This window comes from Ursus maritimus, unplaced genomic scaffold, assembly GCF_017311325.1.
Source record: "Ursus maritimus isolate PB19 unplaced genomic scaffold, ASM1731132v1 scaffold_20, whole genome shotgun sequence".
In the NCBI taxonomy this organism is placed as follows: Eukaryota; Metazoa; Chordata; class Mammalia; order Carnivora; family Ursidae; genus Ursus; species Ursus maritimus.
The window spans coordinates 54,805,043-54,823,214 of NW_024424453.1; the positions used below are offsets into that span (position 1 = coordinate 54,805,043).

An 18,172-nucleotide genomic window follows, 5' to 3' on the forward strand; every position below is an offset into this window, starting at 1 on the left:
GGGAGGCTGGGCACGGGGCAGAGGGAGAGAGAGAAGCAGACCTCCTGAGTCCCCACTGAGCAGGGAGCCCAACACGGGGCTTGATAGGGGACCCCAGGATCATGACCTGAGCCCAAGGCAGCCACTCAACCGAGCCACCCAGGTGCCCCTTTCTCATTTTTTTTAATCTATTCTCCAAACAGCGGCCAGAACAATCATCAAACATGAAGCAGTCTTCTCCCGCATCAGGCTGACCTTTGAGCTAGCAAGGAGCATTGGGAGTATCTAAGGCCAAGGCTTCTAACTAGCCTGTAATCTTCCTCCTTCCCTTATTATCTCCCCCCTCTACCCCACCTTCATCTGAGCTATCATTCCAGTAACTGTCTCTGAGGCAAATTTTTCAGGGGGAGGGGAGTCACATGTGAAACCAAGTTTTTGGCTGACATGGTCATGAGTTTGGTTACAAACAGAAAGAATTAAGCAATTAAGTAAATACACTGAAGATAATGTAGGCTAAGTTTCTAACCATCAGAGAAAGGAGTTACAATTATGGAAAGAAAGATGGTTAAAATAAGTTCTGTGGCTTCTGCTTGGAATTGGAGGTATCAGTGTGAACTTATTTTTTAATATAGTGGAGAAATACAGAAACAGGTATAAATGTGTGTAGAAGTGTATCTCCTAAGTGCATACACTGAGAGGGCCTAGAAAAAATAACACCTCAGTAGCAATAAGCACACCTAGAACCCAGATGAATGACGTTCTGCTTTGGAAGCCAACACTCCGAAAAATGGCAGACTCCATGGCTGAGACCAAGAAAATTCAAGATTCAAGCCTAAAACATCTTGCATCAGATAAGGTTAAGGAAGTACTCAAAAAATAAGAACATGTCAAAGACACAAGAACTTTAAGGGGCTCCTGCTAGCCAAGTCCAAAAAAAGTTAAATAAAGTAACAAATCATAACCCATTCAGAATAAAAAATAAGAACACCAATCTGAGGCAAATAAAACAAATAAACAGATGAACAGGGAAAGCACTACCCTACTGTACAATGCCAACTAATAACACTAGAATATAAAACAGAGTTAGAAAAATCAGCATTTGGCACCTGAGTATAGTATCTATTTCAGGTAAGATATGTCAATGGTGATGCTAAACCAAAAAAGTTTGATGGAAAGAGGGTATTTACAAAGACTCAAAGTATCTCCCTACAAAGTACCTACTAATTAATTAGTTCGACATACTCATTAACTGTTAAGGTCAAGAAAATTGGCTGACATCATCCTGACCAAGTGATAAAAGTTGAACATTAACAGCATAGGACAAATCAACAATCAAAAAAAAAAAAAAAAAAAAAAAGCAGCTGTACTTTGGTGGTACTACTGCCCAAAAATGCATAAACCACAAGAAAATGTAAGATAAACCCTAACTGAGGGACAGTCTATAAAGAAACAAGCCTGTACCCTTTAAAAATGTCAAGATTGCGAAAAACAAGGAGAAACGGAAAAACTGTTAAAGACTGAAGGACACTAAAGAACCAACTGAATGCAAAGCAGGATCCTGGATTAGATCCCAAATCTGTACATTACTAAGTGCCCAACAACATTATTGGGAGAACTGGCAAAATCTGAATGTGTTTTATGGATTAAATGGTAATAATCAATGTAAATTTCCTGATTTTGAAAGTTGTACTGTGGTTATGTAGGAGAGTATTCTTTTTTTTTTTTTTTAAGATTTTATTTATTTATTCGACAGAGATAGAGACAGCCAGCGAGAGAGGGAACACAAGCAGGGGGAGTGGGAGAGGAAGAAGCAGGCTCATAGCGGAGGAGCCTGATGTGGGGCTCGATCCCATAACGCCGGGATCACGCCCTGAGCCGAAGGCAGACGCTCAACCGCTGTGCTACCCAGGCGCCCGTAGGAGAGTATTCTTGACTTAAAAAATGAACTCTGAAGTATTAAATGCTTAAACCCTTTAATGGATTCCTATTATAGTTAAAATTACATACAAAATTTTTGACAAGGTCTGGCATTATCTAGCCATCATTCAACTCTCCAGCCTCATCTGAGAATATTCACTACACATTTTAGTCATTAGTCTATGCTCTGCCCTGGCTTAGGGACTGCACCTATTTTTTTCCTCTGGAAATTTTTTTCTCTGGAAACTTTTCCCATCACAATTCCCCACTTTTCTTATCCAGGCTAATATGTCATCAAAAAAGTCTTCCTTCGGAGAACCTGGGTGGCTCCATCAGTTAAGCATCCAACTCTTGATTTCAGCTCAGGTCATGATCTCAGGGTCAGGAGATCAAGCTACGCTTGGGGCTCCCTGCTCAGCGGGGAGTCTGCTTGAGATTCTTTCCCTCTGCCCCTCCCTCACCCAGCTCAGGCGCCCTCTCTCTCAAATGAATGAATAAATCTTTGAAAAAGAAAAAAAAAAGTCTTCCCTCATTCATTCACTAATCCATTCAACACTAAGAATTTGCTATGCACCAAACACAGAAATTCAGCAGTAAATAAGCATTTAAAATTTTGAGCCCTTGTAAAGCTTACTTTTAGAGGGAGAGACAAGATAGCTAAGTTAAAATATAACATGGGGTGCCTGGGTGGCTCAGTTAAGCGTCTGCCTATGGCTCAGGTCATGACCCCAGGGTCCTGAGACCAAGCCCCTCATCTTCGGGTTCCTTGCTCAGCGGGGAGTCTGCTTCTCCCTCTCCTTTTGCCCCTCCCCCTGCTTATGCTCTCTCTCAAATAAATAAAATAAAATAAAAAGTGAAAATATAGTATAGTAGATAATAATAAGTGCTATGGAAAAAAAGAAGTGAGAAGGACAAGATCTTATACAAGGTGATACGAGAAGACTGTAGTCTTAAATCACTGCATGTGGTCACTTGACTATATAGAAGTAAAAATTTAATAATTTAAAAATCATGAATAACAGAGAAGGCATGAAGGAGGTGATGTGATGAGGCAAGCAGATAAGTGAGATAAAAGCATTACCAGTCAAGCAAAGATCAAGTGCCAAGAAGCTGGGACAAGAGGTATGCCTGAAAATATCCTGCCATGGCAAGGAGGCCAATAAGGTCAAAGAACAAGCACAGGAGAAAATACCAGGAGATGAAATCAAAGAAGTAATGATGCCTTGAGTACAACTGTAAGACTTTTGGCTTCTACCATATAGAGTAGGAAGGGGACCCATCAGAGAGTTTGGACAAAAGAGTAACATGAGCTAACCTGTTTCCACAGAGTCACCATCCATGGCTGCTGTGAAAAAAACTGACTTGCGGTTGTGTAAGAGCAGAAGAGAAATCAGTCAGGAAGCTATTACTGCAATTTAGTCAAGAGATGATGGTAGCATGGACCAGGGTGTTCCACATTGGTGGCAGAAGTGATAAGGGCAGGGGTGCCTGGGTGGCTCAGCTGGTTAAGCCTCCAACTGTTGGTTTCAGCTCAGGTGATGATCTCAGGGGGATTGAGACCTGCACTGGGCTCCCTGCTCAGCCTGGAGCCTCCTTCAAAGATTTTCTCCCACTGCCCCTCCCCCCATTCATGTGCCTACGCTCTCACTCTCAAATAAATAAAATCTTAAAAAATAAATAAGATATTTAAAAATATACAGAAAAAAAAAGTGATATAAGCAATCGATCTAACTCCTGTTTTAAATTAGTTCCCCTCTCCCTTTATAATCTCTTAGGCCTCTGAACTCTTCCCTCATAAAACTTATCAGTTTGTAATATATTTACTTGCGGAATTACCTTTAACGTCTTTTCTCTCAAAGGATTCTACTAAGCTCCCTGGAAGCAGAGGCTGGGTCTGTTTGCTCACTATTTTATTGCTAACCCAAACAAATAAATCAGCTAAATGCGAAGTTTCTTAAAAGTAACTTTTTTTTCTCATCTCTGAAAAGTAAAACCCAAAATTATTTTTTTTAGAATGAACAGGAGCTACTAAAGAACATGCCCATAAGGACAGAATAGCAAGTACCAAGGGTCTGAGGCAACGGATGGCAACGATGTGCCTGAGGGTGTACATGGCACAGCAAGAAGGCTCCTACGGCTACAGAGTGGAGATTTACAAACTTTTTCTGAGAAGGGCTATTGTAGGCTTTGCCAAGCAAAAGGCAAAATCAAGGATAACAAGTAGGTCCTTATACAACAAGAAAGAAAGGTCCTGCCTAACCTATATTTTTTTTACCTAAGTTAGGCCATCTCAGATGGTGGGCACACTAGGTACAACTGTCATGCGCTGGAGCCATTTCCAAAGGAAGAGTATCCAATCTGGTGGAGAGGGCGCCATGGGGGGGAGGGGGGATAGATAGTACCCAAAACAATCAGCTTCACTCTCTGCCCCAATGACACTGAAATTCCAGCACACCCTTCTCTTCTCCCAGAGAGCCCAGCCATCTCAACTTGGGCAGCTGGCTCAGCTGCTGGAGACAAGGCAATCTGCTGAGTCACCAATCCCCAGTCTGAGATTCTACATTCGCTGCCAAGCGTAGGTAGCAGCAGAGCAAACCCTGGGCAGCAGCAAGGTGTAGCCAATGGCCAGGGAGGCAGGCGCTGGGAATAAAGGGGATGATGGGAAAGAGGGGAACACTCCAGTGAGGTCTCCAAGGCTTATAGCCCTAATGCATTAGAGTGGTGGCTATGGACAATAGAAGAACAGGCAGCCGGGCAGGCCTTAGTTTGCGGACTTCTGCTCTAAAGCAAGCAGGAAAGGAAGTAGTAGGACATAAAGCCACTTCCTCTGCAAATGTATCAGGGGAAAAACAAAGAAAGGCTAAACAGAATGTCCTAAATTTTTTACACCTACTCAATTCAAAGTTTTTGGGGTCAACTCTCAAAACTTAAGTTGTGTGGGGAAACAGTGCATTTAGAGCTCATATATGAATGACTAGAAGCTATATGATGGAATCCTCAAAAACAGCTGTCTCAGGACAGTTATGTAATTTAAAATAAGTACTATGGGAGGGCAGTCATTGGAAATCAACAACATCTGACTCACATGGAGTAAACTCCAAAAGAGACCAACTAATGCTTCTCAAGGAAAGCAGCCATTGCTAACTGCAGTTACCGCAGGCAAAATGCTATTCCTACAGCACCAAAAACAATGAACTATTCCTTCAATATATTTCCATCATACCACCCCTTGTAATTCAGCCTAGATCTCAGGTCTCAAAATTCCTAGAGAGGAATTAAGAGCAGAAACAAGAGAATCTAACCCATCTCTCTATCATTTAAGTATGATTTACTAGATCAGCAGATTCTAGCTTAGGCTATACCTCTAACAAAGTAGACCTACACTGCACAAGTCTTCCATAAGTAGGAAGAAGGAAAGCCAGTGTCCTATACCAGAGTTGGCAAAAAAAAAAAAAAAAAAAAAAAAAAAAAAAAAAGTGCATTATGATTATGGGAAATACTACTACAAAGAATCTGCATGTACCTTTAATATTCTAGAAATAAGCAATTTTTTAATCAATTATAAAACCCTAATCATGCTTAAGAGGTATAATGTCACAGTGGGCAATAGCTCAGGCTTGTAAGTCAGACAACCCTGAGTTTGAATCCCAACTCTACCAACTCAAAGCTGTGTGACTGTGTGCAAGTTATGAATAACCTCTCCAAACTCTTCTAATGTGAGGTAATATCTCATCTAAGCATGAGGAAAAAGATGATACAATACACGCTAAATAAAGTAGTGTTGATATATAGTACATGTGACATAAATGGTAGCTACAGATTATTTTGCAACTATTCCAAAGTGCCTTTATATGTTCTCCAGTCATTTTATAAAATTCAGTCACCTTAGAGCAAATATCCAATAGCTCAATTTTTAAAAGCTCACAGGGGGGGGAAAAACAGGAAACGAATTCACTTCTCTGAATATACAAAAGACAGATATAGGAAAAACTCCCATCAGAAATTCTAGTTCTAGGGACACCTGGGTGGCTCAGTTGGTTAAGCGTCTGCCTTCGGCTCAGGTCATGATCCTGAGGTCCTGGGATTGAGTCCCACATCAGGCTCCTTGCTTGGCGGGGAGTCTGCTTCTTTCTCTGCCTGCCACTCTCCCCTGCTTGTGCGCTCGCTCTCTGACAAATAAATAAGATAAAGCTGTCTTCAAAAGTTTAAAAAAAAAAAGAAATTCTAGTTTTAGGGGCACCTAGGTGGCTCAGTCAGTTGAGCACTCAACTCTTGGTTTTGGCTCAGGTTGTGATCTCATGAGTGATGGGATCAAGCCCGTCAAGCCCCGTGTTAGGCTCCCTGCGGAGTCTGCTTGAAGTCTCTCCCTCTGCCCCTTTCCTGACTCACACATGTGCCTGTTCTTTCTCTCTTCCTCACTCACTCTCTCTCTCACCCTCTTCCTCTCCCTCTCTAAAATAAATAAATCTTTTTTTTTTTAAAAAGAGAGAAAGAAATTCTAGTTTTAAAGTTTAGGGGGAACATGTGGAGACTGAGAACAACCAATCCACACTAGCCAAAGCGACGCTGCAGCAAATTCACATAACCTACGCCTCTCCAGTAACTACTTAGGGCTGTGCAACTCCTGACTGCCAACCAGAGAGAAACAAGAGAATCCAAAGAGCTGGACCACTTATTGGTCAGAGTTAAAAGATCCTTCTGCAACCTTTTCACGCTTCTTTCTTCACCCAATTTATCACATGAAGAATCATTAATGAAGCATTTTGCAGCAAAGTATAGTAGAAAGTAACTAGTCAGAGAGTCAAGAGGTCAGGATCTTAGTCTAATTCTGCCACAAAGTCAACTATACCGCCTTAAGCCTCCGGTGGGCAGAAGATTCTCCTTTAAGGTTACAGAGAATGAAGACAGTTCTAACAAACTTTTTTATTTACCAAACATTAGAAGTCAGAACACAGAAAAACAAATCAGATTTTAAATCTTCCTTTAAATTATGCCTATTCAGGGGAGGCTGGCTGGCTCAGTTGGTTAAGCTTCAGACTCTTGGTTTCAGCTCAGGTCATGATCTCAGGGTCATGAGACTGAGCCCCAAGTCGGGCTCCATGCTCAGCACAAAGTCTGAGATTCTTTCCCTTCCCTTCATGGATGCACAAGCACACACGCGTGCATGCTCTCTAAAAAAAATAAAATCTTTAAAAAAAAAAAAGAAAGAAATTATGTTTATTCATCTACATGAATAAAATTACTGAGCCAAATCAAGGTCTGGCAAGCACAGATAGTTTTTGAGACCAAGGGCCAACTATTACATATCTTTATTTCCTCCACATGGTCTGAATAACAAATCTGTAGTAATGTCATTAGTGCTAAAATTATCTTAATATCTTCACCCCCAAACTAACAATTAGAATGTAAACAACAGCTGTGAAGTAAAACGGAACAGCAATATTTTCTTTCCTGATCTATAAAACACTTGTGCTTGAAAAAAGAATTCAGAAATTACAAGACTAGTTTCATCAACTGTACTTTTTACAAATGAAAACGATACTACCATAACACAACAAACTTAAGTATTAACCCACAAGAGAATGACAAATTTAGAATTTTTACAAGACCTATATAAATGACTCGAGTTAAGGAATACAAAAGTAAAATTACAAACTTTAAAAAAAAAGTCAGTGAAAATACTAATATCAAAACGGATGCAGACTGAGAAAAAGCATACATTCCTAAAATAAATGTATCAGAAAAACAAAAAAGAGGAAAAGCTAAACATTCCATACAAAAAGAGGAAAAAGAAAAAAGAATGACAAAGGCAGAAAACAAACCAAAAAACATACACTTGGTTAAGATTTTTATTTATTTGAGAGAGAGAGAGAGCATGCGCACGTAAGCATGAGGTGGGGGTGCAGAAGGATAAGCAGACTCCCTGCTAAACAGGGAACCCAGCTCTGGGCTCCATCCCAGGGCCCTGAGATCAGCCACTTAACCAACTGAGCCACCCACCCTCGACTTGCTTTAAGAAAATAAAAAGGTAGCTCCAAACCCTTAGCAAATCTGATCAAGGGGGAAAATCACATGTAACACATGCACATTAGGAATAAGAAAAAATTACAACTACTGATTATGGAAAATAAAACATTCTGACAAACGGTATCATAAACACAATTAAGACACAGATGTGAATATTTAAATATACATAATGGGGAAAAGAATAAATAACCAGAAAATGTAAAAAATTCCTAAAAATCAGTAAGGAAAAAGAACAAGCGACCCAGAAAATGGGAAAAGAAAACGAACAGGCCATTCACAGAAAAGAAACTAAGTGACCAGTGAATGTAAGATGTTCTACCTCAGAGAAATCTGGGCAATGTAGCCAAAAACAAGATACCATCTTTCATCCATCATTTCGCAAAAAGCAATAATTGAAATTAACTAGCAAGTATCAGCAAGGATGTGGAGGAATAAAAAACTCACATATACCTGTTGATGGGAATATAAATTGATAAAACCACTGTGAAGAACCGAAAATAAAAGTAACTCTCTTCCAGTTAACTAGAGATCTGAATAAACATCCCTCTCTGTTTCCTCCAAAATTCCACAAAAAAAAGGAATAAAAAATTTAAAAGATGTAAATGCACAAGAGCAAAGACAATGGGAAACAGCACAATAGCATGCAAGAGGTTTCAGGAAATTTCTACAAGGTGAGAAGTGGATGAATGAAGGAGAGAGAGAAAGCTGAAAATCTGACTGCTTAAAGGGGAGGGGGGGAGCCTAAAAAAAAAAAAAAAAAGCCAAATATCATCCCAGAGAAGCCAGAAAGGATCTGAATTAAGAAACATTTAAGGTACCACTCAAGAAAGGAATTTAGTGTGAGTCTGAGAAGAGAAGGTATAGTTGAAAATCTTTGAAAGAAACTCTTAGGCTCCCAGCTCCTCTACTCTCAGAAAAATGTTAGGGATATCAAGCACAGCTAAGGTGGGGATCAAACACAACTAACTGGGGAGGAGGATGCAGACTGAGAGGCTATGGTTGGGAGTGCTAATTGCCTGCATCATTATCTCTCCTTCTTCTTTAATAACAGAATCCCAGACTTCAGGTGGGTGTATGGCTGCCCTTAATAAAAATTCCTTTTTCTATCCTACCCTTCTAGGAGATGTGGACATAATGTTTAGAGCCAATAACATATGAGCAGAGTGTTGTGGGGCAGGTTCCAGGAAATATTCTGGAAACTGAGCCCTCTGACTCCTTTCTTCCTTCTTTCCTACAATCTGAAACTTGGGTGTGACTATTACCTGGGCCTTGAGAACAACTACTGTAAGTTTTACAGAGCAGATGGCTGGAAGACACCCGAGCCTGATAAACTTCACAGAACCACCATACCAGCCCCAGACGACCTATCTACCAACTTTTTACACAGGAACACAATCATAATTTAACTGTTAATTTAAGATCTAGTAAATGCAGCTAAATCCAACCCTAATACAGGTGTCACACTAAACTAGATGATATAAAAGACTGCATATATGATTGCTGAAATACCCAACCTCCATTCCCCTTAATCAAATTTCAAAATGCTGACAACCAGGCTTTTTCATGGAAGGAGACTGGAAGCTTTCTCTCTAAAAAAAAACCTAATTACCACAAAAGACACAGATACTAATATCTGAAGTTTCCTTCCGCAAAAAGCATGGCTCGTCTCTGATCACCCTGAAGTTTACCAAGGCTCTTCTAATCAATTTTTAGTTAAAGCCACTTTGTAATGATATGATACCCATAAATGTATATTTTAGGAAATTTTAATAGAGCTCTACGAGTTAGGAATGATAAGACAAGTCCATCACTGGACCTCTACGTGGTGCTGTACACCATTCTGATTCAAAAGTTTTACTTAAAAGTTCATTAAAACATGAGAGACTATGGACTATGAGAAACAAACTGAGGGCTACAGAGGGGAGGGGGGTGGGGGAATGGGATAGGCCGGTGATGGGTAGTAAGGAGGGCACATATTGCATGGTGCACTGGGTGTTATACACAACTAATGAATCATCGAGCCTTACATCGAAAACCGGGGATGTACTGTATGGTGACTAACATAATATAATAAAAAATCATTATAAAAAAAATAATAATAATAAAAATAAAAACTTTTCCAGTAAGTCATTAAAAAAATAAATAAATAAATAAATAAAAGTTCATTAAGTGGGGCCCCTGGGTGACTCAGTCAGTTGGGCCTCTGCCTTCGGCTCAGGTCATGATCCCAAAGTCCTTGGAAGGAGCCCCTCATCGAGCTCTCTGCTCAGCGGGGAGCCTGCTTCTCCCTCTCCCTCTGCCTGCCGCTTCCCTTGCTTGTGCTCTCTCTCGCTCCCTCTCTCTTTCATATAAATGGGTAAAATCTTCAAAAAAAAAAAAAAAGTTCATTAAGTTAGGAGTGCCTGGGTGGCTGAGTCAGTTACGTGTCCATCTCTTGATTTCAGCTCAGATCATGATCTCAGGGTCACCGGATGAGCCCTGCATCGGGCTCATGCTCAGCTGGCTCAGCAGGGAGTCTGCTAGACATTCTCTCCGCCTCCCTTCCTCCTTCCCCTGACACACACGTACTCTAATAAATAAATCCTTTTTTAAAAAAATAAAAGTTCACTAAGTTAAAAATATGTAAGCTAATGTTAAATTTACACAATTACCCAAACATAATTATTAAAGTAAGATATTCCAGGGGCGCCTGGGTGGATCAGTCGTTAAGCGTCTGCCTTTGGCTCAGGGCGTGATCCTGGAGTTCTGGGATCGAGCCCCACATCATGCTCCTCCATCGGGAGCCTGCTTCTTCTTCTCCCACTCCCCCTGCCTATGTTCCCTCTCTCGCTGGCTGTCTCTCTGTCAAATAAATAAATAAAATCTTAAAAAAAAAAAAAAAAAAAGATATTCCAGGACACCCGGCTGGCAGAGCTGGTAAAGCATGCAACTCTGATCTCGGGGTCAAGAGTTCAAGCCCCACATTGGGTGTAGAGCCTACTTTTAAAAAACAAAATTCAAAAAAAATAAAGTAAGATATTCTGCTTGCCTGATTGAACAAACATCTCACAACTGTTTGATTTTTATATACCCAAGGAACTTTTATATACACCTCCATGTTAAAATTTAATAGACTGTGACTAATGAAACATGGTTACTTTCAAAGAGATTATCTCCAGACAGCCCTAGTACCTACGAATAGTTCTCACATTTATGCCTGAGAAAATAAAGCACTGAACAAATGAATGAAGTTGTAAAGTTCACAGCAGAACCCTATCACAACCACTGTCCACTATTCCCTCTTTTCTGTTAGTTTTAAAATTATGCACCAATTGTCTCTGAACACTCCAAGCTCCTTAAGAGTTAGGACCAAATTTAATCTACTTAACAAGACTGTTATCACAGTGTTCGTTACACCATATCCGTGCTTTCTTAATACCACTAATGGAAAATCCTCACTGAATACTATTCCTGTCAACATAAAAGTCACTTTGGAGTTTTTTTCAAATATGTTAGTTCTAAGAATGGCTAAGAATTCCGAGGTTACCCTAATAAAATACTCATACTAAGTATCAAACTAATGATCTTTGCAGCGCAATAGTCCTACCTTTAAAAATGACACCAAAGGGTCATAATCTCTCTGAGCAATCTATTCAGGATACTCCTTTTGGGGAACCAGCCCTTCCCCAGTCCATATTAATACCGCTTTTATCCACGTGGGATGGAAAAGTTAAATCAGCAGAGTGAGTCAGACAAGGGCAATTAAATTAGCCTATTTCCCCTATTTCCCATTATCATAAATGGGCACAAGCCAACCCAATCAGAGACCTCACATGGACTTTTGCCAGAGATAAGGAGAAAAGCACTCTCTCATTTAAGATCCTGAGTATTAGGGACACTATAATTACAGTAGAGCTGCGGGGGACCATGTCTCCCAATACAGGAACAAAGTTCACCTAAATTTAGGGAATCATCAGGGACCCAAGATAATCTCCAGTGATGTTTAAAGCTAAAGAAGCAATATTCCTAGACTTTTCAGACACAAGAACAAACTAGTTTAATCTGGACTTCTCTTTGCATCCTAATACAGCTGTTTCTCCTGTGAAACATGGACAGTATGTCTACTACCAAGTAGACAAAAGAAAAATTTTAACTATAAAGTACTATAAAAATGTTGTCATCCTATCCGAAAAGTACCACAAACGGAACCCTCATTAAATACAGCATGAGTTCAACAAGCATTTGTTAAAATAACAAATTCACTCCCTTATGTGCATACCTGCTTGTGAACAAACTGATCTTAAGCAATCTATCTTGAACGTTCTGTCACTGAAGCTTAAATTAATCGCAGCTCCGAACCTTTGGAATTCTTCTTTTGATTATGATGAACTTAAGAAGACAGCTCATTTCAAGTGAAAATAATGTAATTAAGTACTAGACTTTTGTTCAAGTGCCCCAATTCTCTCACTTCCCTCAAGTAACTACTATTACGAAACCTAAACCTGCCCAAGAAAGTTTTGCGGTGATGCAAAAATGGGGGAAGGGTGGAGTCTCGGAGACCCCAAAAAAGTGAGGAAAATTACTTCTGGGAAAATGTGGCGAGAGAGCAGTACGTGGCAGACCGTTCCTCTCAGGTATACGAGGGACTGAGTCCCAGCTGACCTACTGCTGGGGCGGGCCGGCAGGACGAGAGGGCAGGGTGAGTGGTGGCCTGCGGGGCCGCTCCGGCTCACCAGGAAGGAATGCAGACCACACCTACGCGCACCGCCAAGCCAGGGCGGGGCAGCCCGGCTCCGGCCGCAGGTGCGAGGGAGGGACGCAGGAAAGGCGGAGGAAGAAGCGGGGGCCGCAGGCCGCAGACCACCTCCCCATCGCTCGCCCGCGGGCCCACCTCAGGAGCGTCTCGAGAGCGCCCTCGTGCTTGTCCAGGGGGCGGCCGAGGGCGGCGCGGCGCAGCTTGTTGAGCTCCTCCGCCGCGCGGCAGTACTGGGCCTGCTCCTCCCCGCCGCTCGGGTACGTCTGCTGGATGAACTTCACCAGCGGCTTGGCCAGGTCCACCTCCGAGGTCTTTTTCAGCTGTACCGAGATGAACGTCGCCATGTCGAGCACCTCGGCCGCCGTTCGGGCCAAACAGACGGCGGGACGGCGACGAGAGTCGAGGCGCGCGGACTACCCGGCAGGCGGACCGGCGGACCAACGAGCCGACGGACGAGTTCTCCGCCGGTGCTTTGGGTCCGGCCACTTCCGGGAGCTCCCGCGCAGGCGCACTCGGCGCACCGCCTGCAGTCACGTGAGGCAGTCGGGGAGGCTCCAGCGCAGGTCACCTGGGCACTCCTCCGCTTGGGCTTCGAGATAAGGAGCTGGGTTTTTTCGCAAGTGGAATTCTGCCTTTCCAGCTCACTTCCGTGGCGGCTGGACCGGGCGCTTTCACGTAAAAGTAACTATTTCCCCGTCCGAACTACTGGTGAAGTACTGTTACTGCCATTTAGAATAGTTTTCCGCGACGTGTCCAAGACCTTGCAACCTCAGGGTTATTTGTGACCTGTGGTAGTTCATTCAACGGATTGCTATACACATGGACTGAGTGTACAGTGAGCCTTGTAGGCAAGGTCCCTGCCATTGTGCAGCTTACAGTGAGGTAAGGACACGCATATTAAGGTGGACAAAGCATGGTACAAACAACAGGATGCTTGGAATGTAGGATATTAGGGTCCCTTGGAAGAACCTGATTTAAACAAGATAATTAGAGAAGGCTTCTCTGAGAAGGTTAACTTAAAATGACCTGTAGTTTGAGAAGTGCTGGACGTTAAAAGAAGGGAAAAGTGGCAAGGGAGAGCCTCCCAGACCAAGGGAGTGCAAGTGCAAAGGCTCTAGGAGGCAAGCACTTTCCTTGTTCTGGGAGTTGAAGCAAACTGCGGCAAAAACTTAAAAACCACAAGGGGACTGGAATGAAATAAATTTGGAGGAGTAAGCAGGCATCAATCATTCATAACCTTATAGGCCAAGCTAGAGAATTTGTATTATAGAATAAATGCAAAGGAAGGGATAAATAGGATTTAAGCAATATTGACATGATAGAATTTACATTTTAAAAAGGCCACCTGATATTGTATCTCTTGATGGGATATAGTATGAAGTAAACAATATCATGTATGATATATTACAAGGAAAAATGTTTAACTTGAGTCTATCATACCTTGCATCCAACACACAATTTATTAGAAATACAGGGGATAGATGAGCAAATTAAATGATCCATAGGAAGTAACCAAACATCCAGGGGCTAGAACATTCTGCAAAATAACTGGCCCCATCTCTTCAACAATGTATTGTTATGAAAAAAGCCACTGCTGTATGAAAAGAAATTTAAGGTACACAAGAGTGGATTCATATTCTGGTATGAACAGACCACCTTATAAAATGCATTTTCAGGACAGTTGAAGAAATTTCAATTTAGATAGAGTGTAAGATGAAAATGTATTGCCATAGAAAAACGGAGATTATTCACCGAAAAGAGCAAGTTACAACACAGTATATGCGTTACAGTATCTCACTTTGGTTACAAATACAAAATACATGTATTTGTGTACTCAAAAAAAAAAAATCTAGGATTATACCATAAGGGTGTTAGCAGTTGTTATCTTTGGAAGTGGAAGTATATATTCTTATTTTCTCTATTTTTTTAATAACAGTTGAATTTTGCTAAGTTTTTTAAATTAATTTTTTATTGAAGTATAGCTTAAATACAATGTTACATTGGTTTCAGGTGTTCAATATAGGGATTTGACAAGTGTGCAAATTATGCTGTGCTCACCACAAGTGTAGCTACCATCTGTCACCATACAATGCTGTTATAATACCATTGACTGTATTCCCTATGTTGTACCTTTTATCCCCATGACTGCATTCCATAACTGGAAGCCTGTCTCCCACTCCCTTCACCCATTTTGCCCATCCCCCACTCCCCTCCCCTGACAACCATCAGTTCTCTGTATTTATGGGTTTTGCCTGTCTTTTCTGTGTAATTTTTTTACAGCGAATATACTATTCTTATAAAAGCTTATTTTACCAAATTTTCATTTTTTAATAAAAGATTCTAAGTGAGGGGCGCCTGGGTGGCACAGTGGTTAAGCGTCTGCCTTCGGCCCAGGGCGTGATCCCGGCGTTGTGGGATCGAGCCCCACATCAGGCTCTTCTGCTGGGAGCCTGCTTCTTCCTCTCCCACTCCCCCTGCTTGTGTTCCGTCTCTCGCTGGCTGTCTCTATCTCTGTCAAATAAATAAATAAAATCTTTAAAAAAAAAAAAAAGATTCTAAGTGAAAATAGCCACTTGGCTCCTATGTAGAGAATGCATTAAAGAAAGGCAAAGTGGAAGTAAGGAGGCAAGTTATGAGATCATGTCAGAAATCCAGGCAAGAGATCATGAAAGCTAACATTAGCAGGAGTGAGCTAAGTTGATGTGAGTTAAAAATTGAAGAATTTACTGGGGCGCCTGGGTGGCTCAGTTGGTTAAGCATCTGCTTTCAGCTCAGGTTATAATCTAAGGGTCCTGGGATTGAGTCCCACATCAGGCTCTCTGCTCTGCGGCCACTCTGCTTCTCCCTCTCGCTCTCCCTCTGTGCTCTCTCGTGCTCTCTTGCTCTCTCTCTCTCTCAAATAAATAAAGTCTTTAAAAAAAATTGAAGAATTTACTGATAATCAGGATAGGAAGGTGAAGAGAAGGGAGTGATCAATGAGGCTCCTGGTTTGGGTGCCTGAACTTCTGAGTGGTCAGTAGAATCATTTACTAGCACTAGGAAAACTGATGTATCATCCACTGATGGGGGGGGTGGGGCCGAGTATTTGTATGCAGCCATTTAAGTGGAGTCAATAAATTGACAATTGGGTTTATGGGATTAGAGCTTCAGAGAGAGGTCTTGTTTGGGAATCAGCAGTCAGCATACAAACTATTTTTAAACCCCTGGGACTATGAAGGAACACAAAGAAATAAAAATAGATCAGAAGCTATCAGTTAGGGGCCCCTGGGTGGCTCAGTTGGTTAAGCGTCTGCCTCCGGCTCAGGTCATGGTCCCAGGCTCCTGGGATGGAGTCCCGCATTGGGCTCCTTGCTCAGCCGGGAGCCTGCTTCTCCCTCTCCTCCCCACTCATGCTCTTGCTCGCTATCTCTGTCTCTCTCTCAAATAAATAAATAAAATCTTTTTAAAAAAGAAGAAGAAGCAGCTATCAATTTGGAAAGATAGGATCAGATTAGGTGTATTTTTAAGGCAGAAGATGTTGGAGTATCTTGTAGGTTGGTTGACAGAACTGATGTACTGGAGAGACAACGAAGGTTCAGAAGAACCTGAGGCGCAAAGTGCATGAGGAGAGAAGAAAGGATAACCATAACTGGGAGGGTAGAAGGGAGGGATTAACTGTCAGAAAGATGTAGGATAAATCATTTGTTGAGCCAGGTGGGGAATGAACATAGTTGTGGCTAACTGTATGGCATTGGTCAAGGGAAGATTAAGGTGATCCTGTCTGATGGAACTTAAAATAAAATCCAAATTCCTTAACATAGCATGATCTGTTTCTGCATATCTCTTCAATTTCATATTTTGCCACTTGTTCCTCTATTATTGCCCACTCACTTTGGTCTTTTTTCAGTTTCTCGAATGCACTAAGATCTTTCTTTCCACATATGACTTAGAATACTTCCCCCCTCACCTTCTTCATATATAAGTTGAAATGTCTCCTCCCCATCCCACCATTTAAAGTAGATTCCCCCCTTGTTAGTGTCTAACTCAGCCATGGTTTATTTCCTTCAAAACACTTAACCTAACTAGCAAGTATTTTTGTTGTTGTCGATAGAATTTTTGTCTGACTTCCCCACTAGAATATAAACTCTATAAGGGCAAAATTGTGGGGGCTTTTTTGAATCCAGTACTTGGGACATGGTAGGCACTCAGTAAATATTTCTAAATGAGTTTAACTGCCTGTAAAAAAAATTTAGATTTCTGGGGCGCCTGGGTGGCACAGCGGTTAAGTGTCTGCCTTCGGCTCAGGGCGTGATCCCAGCGTTATGGGATCGAGCCCCACATCAGGCTCCTCTGCTATGAGCCTGCTTCTTCCTCTCCCACTTCCCCTGCTTGTGTTCCCTCTCTCGCTGGCTGTCTCTATCTCTGTCAAATAATTAAATAAAAAATCTTTAAAAAAAAATTTAGATTTCTACTATCAAAGTAACAAAAATTTCTTGATAACAGATACCCTCGTTAATTTGGCAATAGCCAGTATAGTTAATTAGGCAATAATCGTTGATTAGGCAGGAGGTCAATGGCCAAAGAAGGATGGCATATTAGGATAGGCTAGCTTTGTGTTCTGACAATAAACAATTTCAAAATCTCAGTATCTTAACATAGTAAACATTTGTCCCTTATGCACACAAAGTCTTACATAAGACAGGCAGCTAATTATCTCAATATGAGATGCACTTTCGAAGGGGAATAGGAACTCTATGGCATCATGCAGCAGCTTTTCACTGCCTCAGCCCTCACTTCCACTCACATTTCACTGGCTAGAACGGCTCACTTGGCCCCATCAAACTGCAGAAAGACTGGGAAGGGTAATCTTTGTGCCCAGGAAGAAGGGCTGGGCTGGATATTAAGGAGCAGCAGTGATGCATTCCAAGGATGAGTTCCACTGCTTTCAAACTTACTTAATGGTAACAGTGATTTTCTATCTGTGTAATGAAACTCCATAAAATACATTCTTAGAGTATAGTAGTCTCAGTGTAATGTTTGGGGAGGTATTAAATCAGTAGATTTCCTTCCCTGATAATCTGTAGTTCTGCTAGGCACATCATTACCCCCACTGATTGAACGAATGGAAGTAATTGCCCCTTTAGAAGAATAGAACCCCGCTGAAAACAGGTGAGTTTCAAAACAGAGTTTTTGAAGTCCATATTAAGACAATAGCCTGAAAGTAAGTGCTTGTGATTTTTGCAGGAGTACAAGCTTTGTTGTTGTTGTTGAAGATTTATTTATTTGAGAGAGAGAGAGAGACAAAGTGAGCAGGGGAAACGACAGAGGGAGAGGGAGAAAAGCAGTCTCCCTGATGGGCTCAATCCCAGGAACCTGAGATCCTGACCTGAGCTGAAATCAAGAGTGGGGCACTTAACCGACTGAGCCACCCAGGTGCCCCTGGAGTCAAGCTTTGTTGAGGAAAGAGGCTTATAAAATCCAACCCCAGAAAGCCACAATAAAGAGTTTTTTTAAATGAATGAGAGAGTAAATAAG

General features: G+C 41.6%; 1 protein-coding gene across 3 annotated transcripts in view; it reads right to left on the reverse strand.

Moving 5' to 3' along the window:
- Nucleotides 1–13,155, reverse strand: part of LOC103682235 (programmed cell death 6 interacting protein) — a 73,081-nt gene extending 59,926 nt beyond the window's left edge. Inside the window, exon 1 of one of the 3 annotated variants that reach the window (XM_040636988.1) lies at nt 12,794–13,155. In XM_040636988.1, the coding sequence (XP_040492922.1) occupies nt 12,794–13,002 (209 nt within the window). In that variant the 5' untranslated portion in view covers nt 13,003–13,155. The remainder of the gene's footprint in view (nt 1–12,793) is intronic. The other 2 variants (XM_008711830.2, XM_040636990.1) reach the window with 2 other exon arrangements.
- Between the last annotated feature and the right edge of the window lie 5,017 nt (nt 13,156–18,172).